Genomic DNA, 24,541 nt, shown 5'->3' with positions numbered 1-24,541 from the left:
CCATGGCCAGGAGGCTTAGGTGCACTGCGCAGCTGCTGGAGGGCACAGCAAGATGGCCCTCCCTACAGCCAGGAGGTTGGGAAGCAAAGGATGGCTGCGGTGAAGCATGACTGGACCGCTGTCCCCAGCTCCTGGGCTTACCTCCTGGCTGCTCTTCCTCTTCATGCTAATTGCTGGGAAGTGGCACAGAGGAAGAGGAGGAGCAGAGGGGCAGGGAAGAGCCTATGATTGGCCCTCAGTCAGAGACTGCCATCACTCTATTGGAGGGATATCCCCCAGTGAGGACCAATCAGAGGCTCAGCATGTTGCCAGCAGGATGGTAAGGTCTTTATATATAAAGAATAGCATTGTTCAACAACACATCTGGAGAATTTAGGGGACTATTAGGATTAGCTAGATATTCTGTTGAGGAAGCAACATATGTTAGGAAACAAGACTGTGTTGTCCCACCCCTCTGACTGAACTGGCCTCAACAACTTTCAGGCCCTTGGACAGTCAAGCCTAAGAGCAGCAACTTATGTGGGACCAGACATAACACCTGAATATCTTACACAGAGTGTGAGAACTATATTTCAGTTATTTGGGATTTTGACATGCAAAAGTTATGTCCATGCAAAGCTGTCTGGAAGGCAGGATACAATGGACAGGTGAGAAGGTGCAATATTTTTTCTCCAGAGCTGGTAGCTTCAAAATGACTAGAAGCTTCTTTGACCAAGTCCTGCACTAAGAGTTCACCTATTCTGAGGAAGTGCTTTCAGACCCCCCTCCCCTTTTCTGCCCTCATTTTAATATTTGTTCACAACTATTGTTCCCCCTTGTTAGGGCTTCTTTCTCCTTCAGTCTGATCCTAGTCAATTAGAATCATGTAATGGACATAACATCGCAATACTATACAGACATTTTTAGCTGACTATGCAACAACATCACTGATGGCAAATGAAGCCGATTTAGAGTGATGGGAATTTCCCAGCCTGGCACAGCCAATCTGGAAGAAGAGAAAAACAAAGCCTCCTCTGTGTAACGTTTCCTGAACAGATGAGGATTTCAGTTCTTCCAGCAACCCACACAGATCACCAGGAGAGGAGAGCACCGCGCATCAGTGATCAGTGGCTAGGGTCAGAAGGAGCCCACTTGAGCAGGGGTTTATTAGTCCATGTAGAAACTAAAGTTTTATTCTATTATCTGAGTTTGTAAATGGGTGGTATAGCATCTCCCCCCCCATTTCACTGATTTTGTAAGAAAAAGAAAAGAAATATATGACTCTGCCTATACTGCCAGATAGCAAACTCTAAAGCAAGCAAACTAAACTCTCCGCAAATGCTCCATCCTGAATGGACTCACTGGAAAACTTGCAGCAAGTCTGCCACCAAGTGTCATAAAAAGAAAGTGACCAAAAAATACTGGAGTTTTTTTATTCAGGCTCGGAGCTAATGAAGAAACAGTAAACTCTGTTTACAATCAGAACTGGTTTGAACTCCACCTTCCGTAACACTGGCCTTTGCTTGCCTGCTTCTCAGCATATTACTTCTTTCTTGTCTCTTCTTATAATTGCCTTTTCTTTCCCTGCAGTACCCAGACCAGCTCTTCTGCACTTGGTGCCTTTGGTTTCCTGCTCTAAAACCCCCCTTTAGATGTTGGCAGGTTTCAGGACCGGTTCCACTTTCTCTATCCAAGAAGGCACTACAACACCTTTAAATCTCTCAAAAAACCTTTGTCTAGAAAAAATTGCTCCTAATTTCCACAGCCTCACTTTTCCTACATCACTGGCTCCCTGTTCTAATTTGTGCTACTCATTAGAAAGCCCTCGCCATTTCCTTCACCTACATGCTATTTATCTTATCTCAATCATTATCTAAATAAGAAACTTCTGAGCCTGGGCCCTTGCCTCTTCTCTCCTTTCTACCCAGAATGTTTCAGCTGGGATAAAACAGAAAATTAAAGCAGTGATGATGTTTTTTTTAACCAGCAGGAAATGTTTTGTTTACATGAGGAAGAAAGGAGAAAGTATAGATTACCCCAAATCCAGTAAAAATCAATACATTTGAAAAATTTGAATTATATTAACAACAAACTATTTAGAAAACATGGCAAATGAATGCAAGCCAGAAGTGCTGTATTCATACCTGATCTTTACTAGTTAAGCCGACATGCATAACCAGATAAAAATGTACTAAGAAGTCAGGGTTTGGCACAACATCTTGGCGCCTGGTCATCATGGCACATATCAACTTGTATGCATGTAGCTTCCCTTCCTTATATTCATCCGGTAAAGTTGTAGCCTGAAAAAGACAAGGGTTTGTTTTGTCAGTAAATGTGCTTGCACTGCTATATAATTACTAGATTAATATAGAGTAAAAATACCCAACGTGACTTCACTGAACAGAGTTTTCAAGACCAACGAAGTTTAATTCTGGGTATAAGCTTTCATGTACTGGCAGACATCCTCAACCATTACATGTAGGTAGACAGAGACAGTATATGTGGTGGTAATTACCAGGAAGGGCTAATTAGAGTCAAGAAGTCCAAGTAACCAAGCAATAAGTATAGCTAAAATTGGATTAACGCAGTTGATGGTGATCTTCAGACTGCATTTTCAGAACCAGACTGAGACACTTTGTGAGGCTGTTTAATGATCAGAAATAAGATTCCGATTTCAGGATGGGGTCTATCACTGGGAGTTGCTGCTGTTGCTGCTGACATACTCTTCTTTACATGTGGCTGAATCAAGTTTCATGGAAAGGGCAAGGGAAAAGCTCAAATCCGCCTTTTCTTCATTCATTCGTGTACATCCTGTAGGGCAAAGTGTCTAATAAGCTAGGAACCTTTAAAAGGACCAATTCCAGAATCATTACAGGTGACAATATCAGATCCTGACAGTAATTGAGTACTGTGGTTTTGTGTTGACCTGACCAAAATATGCAGGGTGGTCTTCAGATGGATAAAGAAAATCAGGGAGGCATCCAATTGAAAGGGAGTTGTGATAATGGGTGCCTTGACTTCTTCGGGTATTAAAAATGACTATCCTAATTTTGATTGGAGAAATGTGTGTTCCAATCATACCAAAGAAGTAAAATTTCTAGATAGGACATACCCTGTGGGTGTTTTCAGCAGGGGAGGATATGTAGTTGGGGCACACTGTGGTGAAGCTCTAGAACAAATTGCAAAGTAACAAATCATGAGGACCAAATGGTACCCATTCTAAAGTGATTACAGTTCTTCTAAGATATGTACCATGTGCCTAAGATCAGCCTCTGTACTGGAGACCTCGAGAGTGGTCAGTGAAACACTCTTTAAAAAAAAAGGATCCATCAGCGATTCAGGAAATTATAGCAGGCTAGTTTAAGGTCTCTTCTAGGTAAATTTATGGAAATCATTATTAAAGATAAAGTTTTGAAGCATATAGGTTGGCAAGCCCTGCCAACCTTCCCACTGCCCCGGGCTTATACAAATATAAGTTTTGTCTTACTAACCTTTTAGTTTTAGAATTCTTTGAAAGTGACAATAAACACATGGACAGGAATGAGCTGGCAGACATTGTTTGGATTGGCTTTTGATGAAGTCCCGTACCAAAGACTCCTGAAAAAACTTCACTTTTATGGGATAAGAAGACAAAAGATTGAAAATTGGCTAAAAAAAATCCCCAGAAGCAGAGGGTCTTCCTCCACCAACGGGAGAATCTGCATTTTTCATTCACTACAAGAGCAAAACAGCCCAGCAGCACTTCCCTCAGTCATTGCCTATTTGCCTGGACAGGGGTGGCCAAAATGTGGCTCTCAACATTTCCATGGACTACAGTTACCATGAGCCCCTGCCAGCAGGGGTTCATGGGAATGGTAGTCCATTGACATCTGGAGTGTCACAGTGAACAAGGCAGTGGATCTGGGGAGGCTCATTCTCAGTTACACACCCGGCCCCCTACTTCTGTGCCAATCTGTGGTCACTGCTCAGACCTTTTCTTTAACAAATTGCACTTCTGAGTATATTTTACTGATCCATAATGAGAAGTTAAGAACAAAGGAATCTGGAATGATTATTTCAGCTATTACATATATGCAGATTTGTACAGTCAATATGGTTATGTTTACTGAAGCTGCAGATTAGCACAATAATTGTATCCTTTCCTATTTCCTGTAAACCGCCCTGAGCCCTCGGGGAGGGCGGTATATAAATATAAAAATAAATAGATAAACAAACAAACAAATGAATAAATAAGAGGTTCTTAGGTTGCAGCCTACAAGTTAGGCTCCAGCAATATGTGGACTGAGAACTTCCAGAAGTAAAGGCAGGATTTCGAAGAGGCAAAGGAACTAGAGATCAAATTGCCAACATACGCTGGATTATGGCAAGTTCTTAAAGAGATGGGAATACCAGAGCATCTTATTTGTCTTTTGAGAAACCTATATGCAGGTCAAGAAGCAACAGTGAGAACCGGGCATGGAATCACTGATTGGTTCAAAATTGAGAAAGGAGTTCGGCAAGGCTGTAGACTGTCGCCTTGCCTATTTAACTTGTATGCGGAGCACATCATGAGAAAGGTGGTGTTAGATGAGTCATAAATTGGGATCAAGATTGCAGGGAGAAATATCAACAACCTCAGATATGCAGATGATACCACTCTAATGGCAGAAAGTGAAGAGGAAATAAAGAGCCTGTTGGTGCGGGTGAAGGAGGAGAGTGCAAATGTTGGCTTGAAACTCAGCACCAAGAAAACGAAGATCATGGCATCCAGCCCTCTCAATTCCTGGCAAATAGATGGGGAAGAAATGGAGGTAATGAAAGATTTTATTTTCCTGGGCTCCAAGATCACTGCAGATGGAGACTGCAGAAAAGAAATTAAAAGATGCTTGCTCCTGGGGAAGAAAGCTATGGCAAATCTAGACAGCATCCTAAAAAGCAGAGACATCACCCTGCCAACAAAAGTGCATCTAGTCAAGGTTATGGTCTTCCCAGTTGCAATGTATGGCTATGAAAGTTGGACTAAGGAAGGCCGAGCGTCAAAGAATTGAGGCTTTTGAACTCTAGTGCTGGAGAAGACTTTTGCGAATCCCTTGGACTGCAAGGCGAACAAACCGGTCAGTCCTAGAGGAGATCAGCCCTGACTGCTCCTTAGAAGGCCAGATCCTGAAGATGAAACTCAAATACTTTGGCTACCTCATGAGAAGGAAGGACTCCCTGGAGAAGAGCCTGATGCTGGGAGCGATTGAGGGCAAAAGAAGAAGGGGACGACAGAGAATGAGGTGGCTGGATGGAGTCACTGAAGCAGTTGTTGCAAACTTAAATGTACTCTGGGGAATGGTAGAGGACAGGAAAGCCTGGAGGATCATTGTCCATGGAGTCGCGATGGATCGGACACAATTTCGCATCTAACAAGAACAACAAGGTTGCAGCACAATAATGTCAGCTCTAAAGGAGACAAAACAGTATTAAATTCACCCAGATCATCTGCACAAAACATCTCTATAAACAACAATGATTAGCAGAAAACTTTTCAAACGTACTTTGAACAGCCATGAAGCAAATATTCTGAGTGGTGGGATTAAAACAGGAGGTGAGGGAGTCGACTGGTTATCCAGACTGATCGCAAGATTGTCTCTTATCTAAATAAAATAAAACCCAAACAATTAGCCAAACATTCAAAATCTTAAGAGAAAATGAAATACAATGTTTATTTCCTGGCCTTTTGTATGTAAACTACAGGCTTCCCTGTTTTCGGAGGAGGGGCTGCCCTCTTTGAAAATCTCAATCCTAACAGGACTCTTGAATTAAAGGGAATGTGGCTTGGACTGGAGATAAGAAATCACCTGTGCTATTCATGGCTTGGATCCTGCTTAGAATTTATATGAGTGCCAGAAGGAGGGACATTTTTCACCCATTCTCCTCTCCCATAGGTGGAAATTTATTTATTGTTGGATTTATAACCTGCTCTTAACAGGCCAGTTGACTCTAGGAATCAGAGGTCTCCTGCAGGAGGGGGGAATAAGCAAGCACCACCCCCTTCTCAAAGTCACAGAAATTGTAGGTGGGATCCAAGCCAGCCTCTTGCCACACCATCCTTCAGTATTCAGGGTGTCAAGGCAAGGCCAGTTCAAACTCTCTCCTCGCTGCAGATTAGCTTCCTCCTTTTTCTCTCCACTGCCATGTGAGGGAGACTCATGTATCTGGAGCAGATGATATAAAGCCTCTTCCTTCTTATGAAATATATCCCAACAGATCACCAACCAGGGATACGCAGTAGAAGGGAAAAATTTATAGTATTCTTAAACAAATTATAATCTAATTATTCCAAGATCATTACTATGATGTTCTTCCCTCTCTTAAATACATAGGAAAAATGGCAGTGATCAGGAAATTTTGAAAAACGGATAATAAAAACATTAGTCTGGAGACAGCTTTATTTAAGACATGCTTCATTCCAACAGTTTGTCTATTTTTGTGTTAGCCATCTTGTACTAAGAGGAAAAACAGCATACAAATATTTTAATAAATAAATCCATAAACTCTTAAGAAGAGCTTTAAAAAGTGTTACTCATTGATTTTTTTTGATAAACAGGATAGATAAGAGTGCTACTTAATCTATTATTTGAGCAGCTGAAATGATCTGACTAGCTGTATATCTGATAAACTGAATTCAATCTTACCTTTGCCAATTTGTACCACAGCACATAAAGATATTCAAAAATTCTGGCATGTATTTTAGGTGACTGAATACTGTTTACATCTCCAAGAATTCCCAATATTCTTCTCCATAGTACGGCAGCAGAATCGGGATGCCACCCAATGAGATTCCCACCAGCAATTATACTGCAGTCATCGGCAAGGAATTCAGTGCTGTCTAAAAGAGGAAATGGGGTGGGTTTTCTGGGGGTTAGTAACTAACAAGATGCTTCTACTAAAAGTTGAAAGCAGCAGGAAAAAAAGATCCAACTTGAGATAGATTGACTCAGTCAAGGAAGCAACGGCCTCCGCTTGCCAGACCTAAGCAAGGCTGTTAATGACAGGACATTTTGGAGGTCATCCCTTTATACCAGCCTTTCTCAACTTTTTTACCATTGAGAACCCCTTGAAACATTCTTCAGGCTTCAAGAAACCTCAGAAGTGGAACAATCACGAACAATATGGTTGGAAAGCATAGCTGTGTACATGTCTGGGAATCTGGACTAAGTCCCTGATCATGGTTCAAGAATAAATTTTCTTGCGCTCTCTCTCTCTCACTCACATATTTTATTGCCATAAAACCTCATCACATATAATATGAATGTGTAAATGTGTAAAGATAAAGGTATCCCCTGTGCAAGCACCGGGTCATGTCTGACCCTTGGGGTGACGCCCTCCAGCGTTTTCATGGCAGACTCAATACGGGGTGGTTTGCCAGTGCCTTCCCCAGTCATTACCGTTTACCCCCCAGCAAGCTGGGTACTCATTTTACCGACCTCAGAAGGATGGAAGGCTGAGTCAACCTTGAGCCGGCTGCTGGGATCGAACTCCCTGCCTTACGGGCAAAGCTTTCAGACTGCATGTCTGCTGTCTTACCACTCTGCGCCACAAGAGGCTCATATGAATGTGTACCACAGATCAAAAGGGCATGAGCATACACTTCAGTACCAGTAAAGAGAATTGCTAAAACTATGAAAAATATGAAAGCCAGAAGGCTCTAAATAGCAGGCTTCTTTACTGATGGATCTGCTTGTATAATTTTTCAGACACTGGTCTTGTGGGCATCTAGCGCCCTCTAGTGCTACAGGAGAAACATCTTACAAAGAGTTATGGTGCCAACTTTTGTGCCACAAACAAGGGACAAGAACTGCCTGAACCTCTCAACAAACCAAATATTTAAAGTTTTTACATGTTTTGTGCAAAGGAATAAAAGAACTCTACCAGAAGTGCTTTATGAACACTGAAAAGGGAGGATCCCATGGGGTTGGGAGATTCCCTGAGATTTGATGGAGCATGGGGAGGGAGAAATCCGGGGAGCAGAAGGAGCTCAACAGAGACGTGATTATAGAGTTTACCCTCTGAAGCTGCCATTTCCTCCAGGGAACTGATCTCTGAAGTCTGGAGATCAACTGCAGTTCTGGGAGATCTCCAGGCCACACCTGAAACCTGGCAGCCAAAGGGGAAGACTTATGGCCTCAAATTACGTAAACCAAGTAGCTGAAATGAAGAAGAGCCAGAAACTGTCCCACCTATCTCTTGTGTCAGCAGACCCCCCAGGGCTCTCCAAGCCACAGTGACTAAATGCTGAACACCCCCGCCCCCTCCCCCCCCCCAGCAGCTATTCAGGGAGGGAGAGAAGTCAGAGTGGCACGGAACCGATTTCTCAGTGGAACACCTGGAGACCATAAAAACAGGAGGGGACAGGAAAGCTGACGATAAGGGCTACTATCCAACCATTTATGCATAGAAAGCATACAGTTCCCCATTTTTTTGCCATCAATGCAGCTCCTCCTGATCCTTGATTTAAAACATTTTAATGCCACGATTCTACCCAGTGTGGAATGGCAGCATTGTGGTGCGTCCTCCATAGGAAACTAAAATCTAGTGAGCAGAAACTGCTCAGGGTTCCCAGCTGCAAATATGTTAAATTGGCCCTGGCCTTGGCCCCAGTGTGCTGGAATGATCTCCCGGGGAACATCAGGGCCCTGCAGGACCAAGGACAGTTCCAGAGAGCCTGAAAGACGGTTGAGACTGGAGTCAGTGTTTGACTTCATGCAAGTCACTATGTTGTTTATATAAGACTAGGGGCAAAGCCCATTGTAGCCAAGAATACAATGGGCGCTAGAGCTTGGCAGTGGGAAGAGGAAGGGGAGGAGTTGTCCAGTCTGTAAGGGCATGGGGTTGAATGTGTGTGTTGTGTGGGAGGTTGTGGTGGCAAATGAGGGCATGGGTGTGGAGATATGGGTGTCAAGAGCCTGTGGTGTGGAATGTTCGTTGAGTGTGGGACAGGACTGACCTTTGGGAATTGTGGCATAGTGGTTACAGATGAGCTTTCCAGAGCCATGTCCTCAGATATGTGAAGGGAAAATCAGACTGGAGACTCTTCTCAGGGGAAGATTACATGGCAACCAATTCCCCCCAGTTCTGCGTCATTTCCCTTCTTGTATGAATTAGGCCACATTCACCGAAATGCCCCTCTGCCCTAATACACATGGGGTAGTCACAGTACACAGGTGTCCACCCTGCTCCTTCTTCTCCATTTTTTCACTGTTGATAAAATATTATGTGCCCACATGCTTCTTTCATGGTTGCTCCTTAGAAGAAGAACGGATTTTTTGTACCCTGTTGTTTAGTACCCAAAGGAGTCTCAAAGCAGTTTACAAACACCTTTTCTCTTTGTCTCCCCACAATAGTCAACCTGTGAGGTATGTGGGGCTGTGAGAGGTCTGAGAGAACTGGGAATGGGCCACAGTGACCCCGCAGGCCTAAGGTGTCTCAAAGCATTTTCCAATCGTCTACCCTTCCTCTCCCTCTCACTATTTAGTTTCAGGCGGTAAGGATTTATTTAGATCTTCCTGCACTTTCCAGACTCACAGGACTCATGTTGGTCTGCCTGTCTGTGCCCCAGAATACAAACAGTTGCTGGTAAGGGCTGGCCATAACCCATAGGCCAGGAGGGACACTCCTGCACCACTCCCTCCCAACTGCAGGCAAAAATGGCTCATTTGAAGGCTGGACTCTGAGGCATTGTACGATTTTGAAGTCCCACCTCCAAACCTCCAGGAATATTTCCAACCCAGGGGTAGCCAACCTCCAAGTGGAGCCTGGAGAGCTCCTGGAATGACAGCTCACTTGCAGAGTATAAAGATCAGCTCCTCAGGCAGAAAGGGCTACTTTGGACAGGATTGTGGTAGAGAAGAAACATTTAAGGCTTCCCACACAGGTTGTTGTTGAATTGAAAGACTTGAGGCCTACTGCACAGGGTTGTTGTGCAGATGAAACAGGAGACAAAAGAGCCAGTTTCCTCTGCAGAATAACGCTGTGCAGTGACCTCAAATCTGCAGAGAGTTGCAAAGAAGAAAGACACATGGCTTGGCTGTGTCTAACCCCCAGCCAGAGCAGTATTTTAAGTGAGAAGGGGCTTTTCTGTGGCCTCCCTTCAGGCAACTGTTTGGCAGAAGGGGAAAGTCCCCCCCCCCTCAAAAGGAAGGCCCTCAGGCTCCCCTGCGTTGCTCTTGGAAAGGCCTCCTCCCCTCAGTCAGGGCCTGTCAGAGGCTCCCTCACAGCAGGCCTGAAGGGGGGAGGAGGAGGGAGCTCACTCTGCAGCTTCCTGCCAGCTCTGTCAGGGTTCTGAGGCAATTTACAGTTGGACATGATAGTTAGGACAACCTTGGGACGAAAAGGGTTGGCACAGCCTGTCCAAGGCTCCGTTCTCACCCCCCCCCCCACCTCAGCAGCCCTGCTGACCTTCTCTCCCTTTGGTGGTCAGGAGCAGACTGGCTTTGCGCCTTCCGATTGGCCCCTCCGCTTGTCAGTCCAGGGCCATGGAACCAATTGTTGCCCCTCCCCATCACGGACTGAGCCCACCCCAACACCCCTTACTGTTTTATTAAGAGGGAAAAGAAAAACAGAAGGGGTCAAGAGGCTCTCATCTCACCCCTTTTGTGTCCTTATTTCTTCCGACAGGTAGCCTTGTCTACTGCATCTATGTTTTTTTTGTGAAGAGCTCAGATCAAAAATAGCAGGTGTCCATCAACATTAGACTCTAATTTCTCTCGATGTGGGAGATAGAGTCAAATGCCGCCTTCAATTCTATTGAGGTCTGATTCTTGGGAGTTCAAGAAGGCTTTGAGATTGCTTATTAGAATCATAGAATCACTAGAATTAAAGCCCATTTATAAAAATGGGCAGAGTAGAGGCAGTTTGGGCAGGGCGCGTCTCGGGTATGGGGAGCAGCTAGGTGGCGGGCGCGACGGTTTGGTGGCAGGGTTGGGTCTAGTGGTGGGTGGACGGGAAATGGCGACAGACACAGGGATGCAGTGCACAGCGTACCCGTCCTCCGGTCCGTGGCGTGTGGCGAGCCCAGCAGAGTTGGCGCCCTTTGTGTGGGATGGCGGGCGGCAGCAAACAGGGGCGCGGAGAGGCTGTGAGAGGTGGGCGGGCAGCGGAAGTCGCGCAGAGTAAAGCAGGGAAATGGGGAATCCCGCGCATGCCTGGTGTATCTCCAGGGCCAGGGGGCGGGGCGGGCGTGGGGGAGAGGGACCAGGCATGCAGGAGATTCGGCGCATGCCTGGTTTAGTCTGTGGTCGTTCAAGCCAGCGGGCGGGTCGTGCGGGCTGGGCGCAGCCGTGGCTGGGAGCGAACGTTGTGGTCGGGAAAGCAGGCGACCAGGGGCAGGGTAAGCTGGCTGGGTGGGGCGCGGTTTGGGTGGGAGAGGCGGCGACGGGGGATCGCGGTGGTGAGGTGTGGGAGTGGGTGGGAGGTGTTGTGCAGAGGGGGGAATGGGGCGGCAAGCGGGGTAGTTAGTGGGGCCGGAGAGGTGGGAGGGCAGGTGTTGTGGGGTGTGGTGAGGGGGGGCTTACCATTCTTGCCGCGGCAGTGTCGGTGGATCCTGGCAGGCGTTGTGTTAGAGGGGAGGGCGGTGAGGGCAGGCTGTGTTGGAGTCATGTGTGGAGTGTCGAGAAGGGCGGCTGGGTGGCGGCGGTGAGGCGCGTGGCTGGGCGGGTGGGAAGGAGCAGGGCTTTGTCAGTGTTGTGGGCTCCCTCTCCCCCGGTAAGGGCAATGCTTTGCCGGTGGGAAAGGAGCAGGGCCGCCGCGTCTTCAACGCGGCAGCCCTGCTCCTTTCCCGCCGGCGAAGCATCTGGGCAGTGAGTCTAGGGCGGGCCAAGTGCCCAAAAGGGACTTTTTATCACGGACAGGCCCTCCCACACAGCCCTTAGGGCTTTATTTAATCCGCTCCGCAGGAGCGGTTAAAGATAGAAACAGAGTTGGAAGGGGCCATACAGGCCATCTAGTTCAACCCCCTGCTCAGCCCAAAGCATCCTAAAGCATCCAAGAAAAGTGTGTATCCAGCCTTTGCTTGAAGACAGCCAGTGAGGGGGAGCTCACCACCTCCTTAGGCAGCCTATTCCACTGCTGAACTACTCTGACTGTGAAAAATGTTTTTCCTGATGTCTAGCCTATATTGTTGTACTTGTAGTTTAAACCCATTACTGTGTGTCCTCTCCTCTGCAGCCAACGGAAACAGCATCCTGCCCTCCTCCAAGTGACAACCTTTCAAATACTTAAAGAGGGCTATCATGTCCCCTCTCAACCTCCTTTTCTCCAGGCTGAACATTCCCAAGTCCCTCAACCTATCTTCATAGGGCTTGGTCCCTTGGCCCCAGATCATCTTCGTTGCTCTCCTCTGTACCCTTTCAATTTTATCTACGTCCTTCTTGAAGTGAGGCCTCCAGAACTACACACAGTACTCCATTGACCAGTCCCACATACAATGGACTATGACATCTTGTGATCTTATTGTTGGTGCACTCCCTGAGCCTCAGCAGATGGCAGTATATCTTTATCCTTATCCATGGTTCCTCTACATATTTGTGAAACGCCACTGTGGGAGGAGTGTGTTTGGGGTGTCCGGCCTGGAATATGGGCCAATCAGGATGCAACCAGTTCCAAAGATGTTAAATTGGCCCCAGCGTGGTGTTATGATTTTCCGGGTTGGGCCGGGTTGGGCACCCTGATTGGGCCGGCACCTATACTCGCCGCCCTCCCTAGCAACCTCCCTCACAGGATGCGTATTATGGGGAGAGAAAGGGACACCTGAGGCCTGCTGCGGGGCTGGGGGCCATTCCCAGTTCTCTCAGAGCACTCAGGCTTGACTCCTTCATAGGGGGTCTATTATGGGGAGAGGAAGAAACAACTGAGACACCTGAGGCCTGCTGTGTGAATGTGGACCATTTTTGGTTCTCCTAGAGCTCTCAGGCCCACCTCCCTTACAGGGTGTCTGTTATGGGGAGAAGGGAAGGTGATTTTAAACTGCTTAGAGACACCATTCCCAGTTCTCTCAGAGCTCTCTCAGTTCCACCTTGCTCACAGGGTGTCTGTTATGGGGATTTCAGTGTCTGTGGCCTAATTCACACAAGAAGGAAAATGAGGTTGAATGCAGAACTGGTAGGAACTGGTTGCCATGTAATCTCCCCCTAAGAAGAGTGTCCAGATTGATTTTCCCTTTGCGTATATGAAGACATGGCTCTGGAAAGCACTATGCCAAAATTCTCAAAGGTCAGTCATCTCCAACATTCAATGAACATTCCAAACTACAGGTTCTTGACATCCATCTCTCCACACCCATGTCCTCATTTGTCACCACACCACCACAACCCCACATACAAAACACAGAGACTGGACAACCCCTTCCCTTCCTCTTCCCAATGCCAAGCTCTCCCTATCTTGATCACTCTCTTCCTTTCTACCACCCTCTCTCTTTGCTATTTCCCCCCCTCCCCCCTGCTAGCACCTGTTGTTTCAGCTAAAACGGGCTTTATTTCTAGTAAATATAATAAATATGTTGTAAATAGCACTGGCAGGTCAATTTCAAGATCCTCGAACCATTTGTGTATGTCTAGCCCTTCTACCGATGTTTCCTTTATTAGGTTTGTTTTGTGCCCATGGTCCTTTGGAGAAGCCATAACATGCTTTTTCTTTCCTGCAAGAACTCCGCATTATTAGCTTGTATTGTTGTTGTTGTTAGTTGCGAAGATGTGTCCAACCCATCGCGACCCCATGGACAATGGTCCTCCAGGCCTTACTGTCCTCTACCATTCTCTGGAGTCCATTTAAGCTTGCACCGACTGCTTCAGTGACTCCATCCAGCCACCTCATTCTCTGTCATCTCCTTCTTCTTTTGCCCTCAATCGCTCCCAGCATTAGGCTCTTCTCCAGGGAGTCCTTCCTTCTCATGAGGTGGCCAAAGTATTTGAGTTTCATCTTCAGGATCTGACCTTCTAAAGAGCAGTCAGGGCTGATCTCCTCTAGGATTGACCGGTATGTTCGCCTTGCAGCCCAAGGGATTCGCAAGAGTCTTCTCCAGCACCAGAGTTCAAAAGCCTCAATTCTTTGACACTCGGCCTTCCTTATGGTCCAACTTTCACAGCCATACATTGCAACTGGGAATACCATAGCCTTGACTAGATGGACTTTTGTTGGCAGGGAGATGTCTGTGCTTTTTAGGATGCTGTCTAGATTTGCCATAGCTTTCCTCCCCAGGAGCAAGTGTTTTTTTAATTTCTTTCTGAGTTTAGCATAGTCAATGAAGCAGAAGTAAATGTTCTTCTGGAACTCCCTAGCTTGTATTAGCTCCCCATTATTAGCTTGTATTAGCTCTTAGCTTGTATTAGCTCCCCATCTTCCTTTTCTATGCTTGAGCATTGGGAAGACTCTAGGGGTAAAAGATACTGAGGGAATACAGGGTAAATTTTGCCCCTGCTTTTTTATTAGTTTTAACACTTGGCTCCCCTTTCAGTTCACTTTGTGTCAATGGGAGCTCTCAAATCACATTTACAGATCATTTGAGTGGTTCCCCCTTACCTGCAGTGCCTTTTCCTCTCTACCTACTCATCAACTGACCCTTTCCTGGCTGTCACTGTTCTACGTTCTCCCATCTCAAAAGCCAAAATTTCTTAGCTGTCTGCTTCGTTTTCATGAGTGCATTCTCAGAGCACTATCAGGAATAAGCCTAAAGAAGCCTATCTTTCTCTGGTTGTTGCTGTTATGTGCGAAGTCGTGTCCGACCCATCGCGACCCCATGGACAATGATCCTCCAGGCCCTCCTGTCCTCTACCATTCCCCGAGTCCATTTAAGTTTGCACCTACTGCTTCAATGACTCCATCCATCAACCTCATTCTCTGTCGTCCCCTTCTTCTTTTGCCCTCGATCGCTCCCAGCATTAGGCTCTTCTCCAGGGAGTCCTTCCTTCTCATGAGGTGGCCAAAGTATTTGAGTTTCATCTTCAGGATCTGGCCTTCTAAGGAGCAGTCAGGGCTGATCTCCTCTAGGACTGACCGGTTTGTTCGCCTTGCAGTCCAAGGGACTCGCAAGAGTCTTCTCCAGCACCAGAGTTCAAAAGCCTCGATTCTTTGACGCTCGGCCTTCCTTATGGTCCAACTTTTGCAGCCATACATTGCAACTGGGAATACCATAGCCTCGACTAGACACACATTTGTTGGCATGGTTATGTCTCTGCCTTTTTAGGATGCCATAGCGTCTTTTAATTTATTTGCTGCAGTCCCCATCTGCAGTGATCTTGGAGCCCAGAAAAATAAAATCTGTCACTTTCTCCATTTCTTCCCCATCTATTTGCCAGGAATTGAGAGGGCCGGATGCCATGATCTTCGTTTTCTTGATGTTAAGTTTCAAGCCAACTTTTGCACTCTCCTCCTTCACCCGCATCAACAGGCTCTTTAGTTCCTGTTTCTTTCTCTGGTACATAACTTATTAAAATGCATAGGCTGCCCAGTGTACACAAATCCCTGCTCTGTCTGGTCAAGAATGAGTATTTTACAAAACCTAGTTTATATTCTACTCAAGGGAAACAAAGAAAGATAATGTGCACGTGAATAGCTCTACATCTATTTATGTACACACACACACATACACACACACACAATCTACATGTGCACGTTGGCACCATGCATCCTTGGACAGAAAAATACCTGTTAAATTTGTGCCATCTGTAGGATTCAGAGGTAACCAGTGGCATGCGTCTGGATCAACAGATATATCAGTTGGCATGTTGGCATCATGGTCTTCTTCGCATGCTTGCCAGGGGACCAGGGTGATATCTACTTCACTGTTGCATCCAATGGATGTGTCGCTGCTCACACTTCCAGCTATGTAGCCAGAAAATGAATGTAGCCAATAAATAAATAAATAACTCAGTGAAAAAGGAACCCTTCAGAACATAAGTAAGTTATTCAGAAATTATAGTTCTTATCAAAGATAACCATTAATGGACTCCCGTGCATTCTAAACAACTCTCTAGTACAGGAACAAATAACATCCAGTTTACTGGCACTCACTCTTTTCTCTTTCCTTGTGACTCCCACACAACTGCTGCATGTCAGTTTTGGGATCTGATTCAGTTGAACCATTCCTTGCCTGCATGCAAAATTTCAAGACAGAAAAACTTCTCTTACTGCACGATTTACAATTGCTTTATTACTCATTTATTAATTTAGAAAATTTATATGCCACCTTCTCAAAAGACAGCTCACCACTAAAATAATACAACAAAAACAGACAATTAAAAACCACGTAAAACAAACACTGACTTGAGCAGCTTAATATGATGCTCGTTTTATGGCCGAGACCACGGCACGGAAGATTATGGGTCCCTCCAGGAGGGAGTCTCCAGGCAAGTCTATATTAGGCCAGACCGTTGCCGGAATGAACCATCACATTCCGTGATGTCCCCATGATGCGCCAGGAAGGGATTATTTGTGGAGTGGGAAGACAGCTTTTTTCGCCACCAGGGTGTGTGTTATATTTTAATGGGGTTATAATAATTGTTTTATTGGGGTTTAGTTTTGTAACCCGCCACGAGATGGTTTGCCAACAGTAGTGGGTAACAAATCCAAAACAACAACAACAGAGACCTGAGACTACAAGCAAATTGCAAACCATCTCATCTTTGTATCAGAGAAATGACTTACAAACTTTTCTGCAGATGTTACCATACAGCATTATGGTATTTTATCTTATAAAATGATTGTGTCATCTCTTTTAAAAAGCTTTTTAAAGAAATGTCTGCACTCTTGGGTGGGAAGTGGATGACTTTGCCCCACTGAAGAGAAGAAACCTTCAGGTAGGTTCCAATGTTTCTACTTCGGTGGGGGAAGTCATCCGAGCTGGTTAGCTGCACCTCAGCTTCACTTTTGGGGGCAGGGGGGGGGCAGTTGAAGCGTTTTGCCGCTCTCCACCTGCCAAAGGCCACTTTGGCTGATGCTGCTTGATCAATTCTGTTGAGAAGAATGCCCATGTTGCTGCTCTGCAGATTTAACTGACGGGCACCCTCGTGCTGAGCGCTCCTTCGGTTGCTACTTTGGTTGAGTGGGCAGTAATAGCATTCGATGGTACAGGCCCAGTAGGTTGCATGCTTAGGATCCAGAATGTAATTGTTGCTTTGGATAGTCTCCTTCCCAGGGTCTGAATGGTGTGTGAAATGAAGTGGGAAGGTAGTTGTCCCATTCAAGTAAATGCACAGAACTCTGTGCACATTCAGTGTATGCCAGGTCTTTTCTTTCGGGTGTTTTGGATTTTGACAAAAAAAGGGTAAATACGATTTAAAGCTCTGGACATCTTGGCCTTAACTTCTCAGAACAGCCTCAATCATTAGGAGATTCCAATGGATACAAGCATTAAAGCCGTGAAATAGCTGTACCATTCTTTTTCATATTCAGGCAGGATCCATCTGCATCCACAGAAAGGAATTTCTGTGGTGCACAGGGACACTCCATGGATCACAGAAGAGATTGGACCCAATTCCTCAATAAAAAGGCTGCTAGGGCAAATAGTATAAACAGTACTTAAATCTCTGGCCTGTTCTAAGCAGACTTGAGGCAACTTTTAAAATGCAACAAAGCACAAATAAGATGTTTTTTGATGGTATCAGGGTTACGGTGTATATTAATTTCACTTACTTGTTGGATAGAGTTTCCCTTAGTCACCAACTCCTTAATTTCTTGAACACACTGGGACTCTGAAGTTAGATTCTGCGAGCTTTCTGTTTTTCGAACTGTGAAGTTCAAAGTAAAAATTTAAAAGTAAAAAAAGTGACAAAATGCATTTTATCTTTCTAAGGTATGCATATCCATGGTAAATTATGCACTTGCACTAGACTACTGAGCAAACCTTTAAATTGGTAAAAAATCTGGGGTAAGCACAGAAGCACAAATACATTTGTTCATCTGGGGGAGGGGGAAGGAATTGAACCTCAATTACATTGTAAAAAAAATGGCTCACCTGGACTCTGACATACTCGGTTAGTGCTAAGATGCAGCCTGGACTAGGACATGGCTTTGGGAATGATTTGGTCTTGGCTTAATGGCCAAGCGTGTTAGGACTTGGGACTCCCCCTGGATGTAGGGCAGCACAATATACTAATCTAATGATGATTCAGTGTGTTGGAAAATGTTCAGTTTAGAAGTACTACAACTGTGCCCATTTGCAGAAACATGGTTTCACTTTTAAAACCATTTATAATCCTTATATCTGTGAGACTCCCTCCACCCACCTGGAATCACAACACAGTTCCGATCATTAGACAAAGCATTACTGGTAATCCTCCATACAAGTCAGCAATGCCTGGTTTAGCTGGAATTTGTTGTGCTTTTTCCAGTGGCTTCCCAAGAATGCGAGGAAGCCCCAAACATGCACAGTGGTCAGAAGCTCCATAAAACGGGGCTTTTCTGTGTGCTTCTATCGTTTTATGAAGATGACGGTGTGTTTCCTTTTACTGGCATTTCTGTTATTCTTATTATTACTGGATTCCTCGACTGCCTCTCCCCTACTGATGAAAGGTTGCATTTATTTTTAACTATGATGTCAACCACTTTGAGTCTCACTGATCCAGAGAAAAATAGAATGGACATTTTTTAACAAACAAAAAACTGCCAGCATTAAATAAATTTTCTCAGTCTTGGTGAATCCAAAAACTCTCTCTCAGCAAATCCCTCTACATTAATAATCTGCCATTAGGATGTCACTGTAGACCATACAACACAATAGAACTTCTTAGGCATTAGCTTATCTTTCTATCAATCAATCAAATTAATTAAATTAATATAGAGAAAAATCAATAAAGAATACAGCACTTATTGTAGCAGGAAACAACTGCATTTGGGAGCAAAAGGAGTTTTTTTTCTCTGAGACACTTAAAGAGGATGCAGGGAAAGGCAACTCCTATTATTTCTAAATTACCTTGGAAAATATCAGAACTGCATTGGTCTTTAATGTCAGAGGTGCTGCTGCTTCGAGTTAATTGTTGTTCCTGGTCTAAGAATGGACCATTGCGTTCCATTCCTGCAAAATCTTCTGCTTGCTGGTACTCAGTTCCTGCTCCATTTTCTGGTTGCTCATATTCTTCCACTTCTGCAGGTATTGATACAAAAATATTTTCAAACATACAGTCTCTATAAAGGTCCATATCAAATATTTATATGGGGATAAGATATGTATTTCAGTAACACAATGTATTAGGACTGTCAGGTCTCCTGGTACCAGCTAGGGATGGGGATGCTAGTTTGTCAGATCCAGGTTGGGAAACACCTGAAAATTTGGAAAGGGGACCTGGAGAGGGCAGCGACCTCAGTGGGGTACAATGTCACTAAGTCCACCCTCCAAAGCTGCCACTTTCTTAATCTCTGTAGTCTGGAGATGAGCTGGAATTCCAGAGGATCGTCAGATCCCACCAGGAGGCTGGCATACCTATAATGTACCCTTCTTACTGATCAACAGAGAGAACAGAACAAATATTATTTCATTTTGGACCATATACTCATTTAGAGACAAATATGGAACTGGGAAACTACTGCCTTTTTTCTGCTACGTAATGACAGAAAGTGGATACAATTGGAGGGAGCAAGTTACACTCCTTTCTTCTACTGGGCAACTAAGAAGAAATTTCACAAACTGAGTTCCAATCACTAAGCATAATTTCTTGTTTGACTTTATCCAGCGTGGTGTAGTGGTTAAGAGTGGCAGCCTCTAATCTGGGGAGCCAGGTTTGATTTCCCGCTCCTCCACATGAAGTCAGAAGAGTGACCTTGTTCTGGCACAGCAGGTCTGCCAGAACTCTCTCAGCCCCACCTACCTCACAGGGTGTCAGCTGTGAGGAGATGAAGGGAAGGTGAATGTAAACCGCCCTGAGACTCCATTGGGCAGTGAAAAGTGAGGCATAAGAACCAACTCTTTGACTTCTTCTTCTAGTAACTAGGGAGTTTGGAATTTTATATAGACCAAATTCCAGCTTATTAGTGGTGTGAAGTGCTCTATCTCATAACTATAATTTCACTTTTACAACAAGTTTGTGGCTTATTCTGCACTTGCTGGTTGACCAGAGGGGATCTAAGTAGATCACAACCCACAAGAGGAATTTTGGGGACATTTAAGTTTTTTATAAAGCACGGAAGACCACTTGCTTTTCCAGGCCATTATTTCTGGGTGAATAGTCACATTAATATTATTCAAGGTTTTCTGCTTTTGTTTTAAACAATTATCTTATTTACAAAGAGATGTTACGCATCTTTACTGATCGCTTTTCTGCCATAACTTCACTCCAAATGTTTTCAGCTTGGGGTCAACTTGGTAGTTTACAGTACCAGAGAATCCCATCCCAGAGATGTAGCCCTAATACTCTGGTACTAGTACTACTCTGCGAAAACATCCACTATTTCAACATCAACATGAGCTAAGGAACTAACAGAGGAAATATTTCTGATTGCAACATGGTGATGCTGGGGGCAGAGCACTGTTGGTGAATATCCATTCACGTACATTGCTCCTCACCTGTGTCCTGCCCCTCTAGTGTACATTTTTTGTAGATGGAACAAAATTGAGAAATTTTGGAAGTTAAAGCAAACTGTTTAGGATTTTAGTGAATTTAGTAAATCATTCCTTGGCTCAATCAAATCAACCCCGCAAAAAGGATGGGCCCATTATTCCACATTCTCTTTGTGCAGGTTACGCTGGTTAAGTATGAAGTGTTCTTCTCTCCTTGTTCTTTTCTTTTGTCCTCCTTAAGCTAGGCAAACTATGATACTTTCTTAGGATTTCTTCATTTCATTCAACTGAGCAATCTCTGATTTGAGAGCCAGTTTGGTGTAGTAGTTAGGAGTGTGGACTTCTAATCTGGTGAGCCGGGTTCGATTCTGCACTCCCCCACATGCAGCCAGCTGGGTGACCTTGGGCTCACCACAGCATTGATAAAACCTGACTGAGTAGTAATATCAGGCTCTCTCAGCCTCACCCACCTCACAGGGTGTCTGCTGTGGGGAGAGGAATGGGAAAGTGACTCTAAGCCGCTTTGAGCCTCCTTCGGATAGGGAAAAGCGGCATATAAGAACCAACTCTTCTTCTTCTACTACTTGCAACTGCTTTCTACCCTTTGTTTTACTATTTTATAGCTGTGTGCTAATGCTAATTACACCTTTGAATATAAGCCCCAATTGCCGCAGTCTGCACACAGATGATTGGTGAGTGGGATCAGAAATAAAGGCTGTGGAGTTACAGTGTAACTGAATTTTCCCCCACCTAACAGCAAAGGTGGCCTAATGAACTGCAGCAGATACATCAGATAGCGGCTACGGGTAGACAGAAAAATGCTTGCTTTGTGAGAATCCAAGGCCATTCCATCAGGCTGTGAACATTCATAAGTGAGCTTTGCATTGGTAAGCTAAACATTCAGGAATAAAAGCCAAAGAACACTAAAAAGCAGTTGTTGAATATGCTATATAGCAAAGATGGCGCAAGAATCCAAAGAACCATGAGTGTGCACGGAAGGCAGAGTAACACGCTTCCATCACATCAGTTTGCCTAAGGGTGCAAGTATGCAATACTCAGCAGCTGCCATATTTCTGACAAGCCACATCTCTTTTTAGGCTTGCAGTTGCAATGTCTTTAGCAGAGTTCACATAAAACTCCTTGTGATACCAGTGTATCATGGGAAATATCCCTACAACATTAATGCCAAATTCCTAACAATGGGGGGGGGGAGTTGTTACAAACCACTCTAAGAATACTTGCGGAGACAGTGTTGTGTGTGAAGTGCAAGAGGACAGTGGAGCTAAACGGCCTTTGAGGGATTCCACCACTGGGAATTTCAGATGACAAAGCCTTTCTTTGAGACTGACCCTGAATGTCTTAACATTACCGTTTTCATCCAAAATATAGTACTATCAATACTGGATAGCCCAGGCAGGCCTGATCCCATCAGATCTTGGAAGTGACGCAGGGCCAACCCTGGATAGTCTTTGGGTGGGAGACCTCCAAGGATTTGTATGGTGCTCCGCCAAGGAACATTAAGGGTCACGATGCAGAGGCAGGCAATGGCCAACCACCTCCGCCAGAGAATCCTGGACCTCCTGGCTACACGACACACACCATACGATAAAAAAATACCCGTGTTCAGAATTGTGCAGATAAGAAGCAGTACAAAACAGAGTATTTAGAACAAAGCTGCTTTAAATATCATACCTGAAAGCGTGTGAGAATAAGAAGTGTAAGAGAGACCAGGTAAGAGAGAGCTCACAGTATGAAGGAGAACAGGGACACTTTTAGTGGCAGGCAAAGCCTCACAGAGATGCGCACAGTTGCTGATAGACTGGCTTCGCTTAGCTTCCAGGGAAACATAAATTAACAAGACAGTTGTCAGAGAAGTAGTAAAACAGCTTATAGTCATGGTCATTGCATAATAATAAAGGTAAAGGTATCCCCTGTGCAAGCACCGAGTCATGTCTGACCCTTGGGGTGACGCCCTCCAGCGTTTTCATGGCAGACTCAATACGGGGTGGTTTGCCAGTGCCTTCCCCAGTCATTACCGTTTACCCCCCAGCAAGCTGGGTACTCATTTTACCGACCTCGGAAGGATGGAAGGCTGAGTCGACCTTGAGCCGGCTGCTGGGATCGAACTCCCAGCCTCATGGTGAGAGCTTCAGACAGCTTGTCGGCTGCTTTACAACCCTGCGCCACAAGAGGCTCATTTGCATAATAAATAAAGGAGGAAAAATGTCTTAAACATGAATTCCTATGCACCCAGGACATTGTTTTTCTTTTACAATAAACTGATTAACCAATAGCAATTCAGTAGGAGTGATACAATCATTCATTTTTCTCTTTAAAAAAACACTGAATGTTTCCAAAGCTAAAGCTTAAGTTAGTCTGAGCTTTTGAAGTTGCTAGTTGCAAAGATCATATAGGTCAGTGGTTCCCAACCCCCGGTCCAGCAACTGGTACCGGGCCGCGGCTCCTCCTCATCCTCCTCTCTGGCTGCTGCCTCGGGGGCTGCCCTGCCACTCTGCCGCCGGCTCACCTTTGGTGCTCTCCGGTGGCTGCTATGGCTGGGGCTCCCCCTTGGCGTGGCACTGCGCTGCAGCTGCTGCTGGCAGTGCCCCCCCAGCGGGCTGCGGGAAAGCAAGTGGAGCAGGGGCTCAGGCAGTGGCAACGTCCCTTGGCAAAAGGCCCCCCCGGGCCTCAGTAAAATTGTCAAGCATTGACCAGTCCCTGGTGATAAAAAGGTTGGGGACCACTGCTATAGGGCACAAATCATTTGTTGACTTTGTTTCTCTTTGGCACAGTGTCTCTGTCTCCTGCTTCTACTAGAATTATATCCTGAGCACAACTACTAGGTTACAGTGAAGCAAATGGGTTACAATAATCCACAGAGACATATGGCTGTCTGCAGGGAGAAGGCAGCATTATAGGACAAAACAATGGAAAGAGGACCCATCATTTTACCAAGAAAAAGGAACACATCTATTTCCATTACTAAATATATTTTCTGAGAACTTCACTGCTTTAATTAGAAAAGACATAAGCACGTTAAAAATATGAAATTGAGACCTCAATAAAAATGCCACTTATTTTCAGATTTAATTATCATCGCCATTAAAAATGCCAGACCATTTCCCAAATAATGCCTTTGAGAAGTAGGATTTGTGCAGGTAAAGAGGTGTGTTTTGTGACTGCACAAGAGACAGAAACTCAGCAGCTGAGGCTTTCCTTAGCATGGACTTCTTAGCTGGTCAAATTGAGTTAGAATCATGGCATTCAAAGAGAAATGACTCACGCAAAACTATTGACATGGTTTGAGTGAGTCCACCATTCTATGCAAACACAACAGTGAGGCCAGCACAAGAACCTACGAATGATAGATGCTGCTAGAGCAGTGGTCCCCAACCTTTATTAGGCTGGGGACCGGCAGGGCATCGGGTCGCGCCCATGCTTCGGGCCGCGCCTGCAAACCGCGCCCGGCCGCACCCGCGGGCCGCACCCGCGGATCGGGCCGCGGATCGAGCTGCGCCCGGCCGCACCCGCGGATCGGGCCGAGCGGACGCGGCCTGCACGGGCGCGGCCCGGCCCTGATTCCCTCTCCCCGCCCTCCCGCAGTAAGTAGCTTCCCAGGCCGCAAGCTTGCAACCTGGGAAGTTTTTTACTGCGGGGGGGGGGGGCGGGGAGAGGGAGACGCGGCCCGGCGCCATGGCCTTTGCGGCCCGGCGCCGGGCCGCGGCCCGCAGGTTGGGGACCACTGTGCTAGAGGACAGAAAGAAGAAAAGGGAGAGGATGCCCTCGAAGGCCGGGAAAGAGTCACATACACAAGAGCACATCCAGTTTAATATTTTAAAAGGACGGCTATCCTTGCACCTGTACACCTGAAACTGCAACTTAAAACACACTCACCAGTAGAAAATGTATAGGCTGCCTCTATAGAGTCAACGAGACGAGATCTCTCAGAAGGCAAAGCCAGGTCCATGAATTAGCGCAGAGAGGACACAGAAAATTGGGATGGACCCTCGTAATCAGAGAGCCCTTGGCATGTGCACGTTCAGCAACACGGTA

The 24,541-nt window shown here is 45.5% G+C and overlaps 1 protein-coding gene across 5 annotated transcripts in view; it reads right to left on the bottom strand.

Moving 5' to 3' along the window:
• Positions 1-24,541, bottom strand: part of RALGAPA2 (Ral GTPase activating protein catalytic subunit alpha 2) — a 203,763-nt gene that overhangs the window by 115,749 nt on the left and 63,473 nt on the right. For 4 of the 5 annotated variants that reach the window (XM_077309751.1, XM_077309750.1, XM_077309748.1 and 1 more), the window contains exons 17-24: positions 22,181-22,321; positions 18,908-19,078; positions 17,629-17,723; positions 16,009-16,087; positions 15,643-15,819; positions 6,639-6,832; positions 5,499-5,597; positions 2,124-2,279 (exon numbers count right to left, since the gene is read on the bottom strand). In XM_077309751.1, the coding sequence (XP_077165866.1) occupies positions 2,124-2,279; positions 5,499-5,597; positions 6,639-6,832; positions 15,643-15,819; positions 16,009-16,087; positions 17,629-17,723; positions 18,908-19,078; positions 22,181-22,321 (1,112 nt within the window). The remainder of the gene's footprint in view (positions 1-2,123; positions 2,280-5,498; positions 5,598-6,638; positions 6,833-15,642; positions 15,820-16,008; positions 16,088-17,628; positions 17,724-18,907; positions 19,079-22,180; positions 22,322-24,541) is intronic. The other variant, XM_077309749.1, reaches the window with a different exon arrangement.

Source organism: Paroedura picta, chromosome 14, assembly GCF_049243985.1.
Source record: "Paroedura picta isolate Pp20150507F chromosome 14, Ppicta_v3.0, whole genome shotgun sequence".
Lineage (NCBI taxonomy): Eukaryota > Metazoa > Chordata > Lepidosauria > Squamata > Gekkonidae > Paroedura > Paroedura picta.
This window is presented reverse-complemented; position numbering and strand designations above follow the sequence as displayed.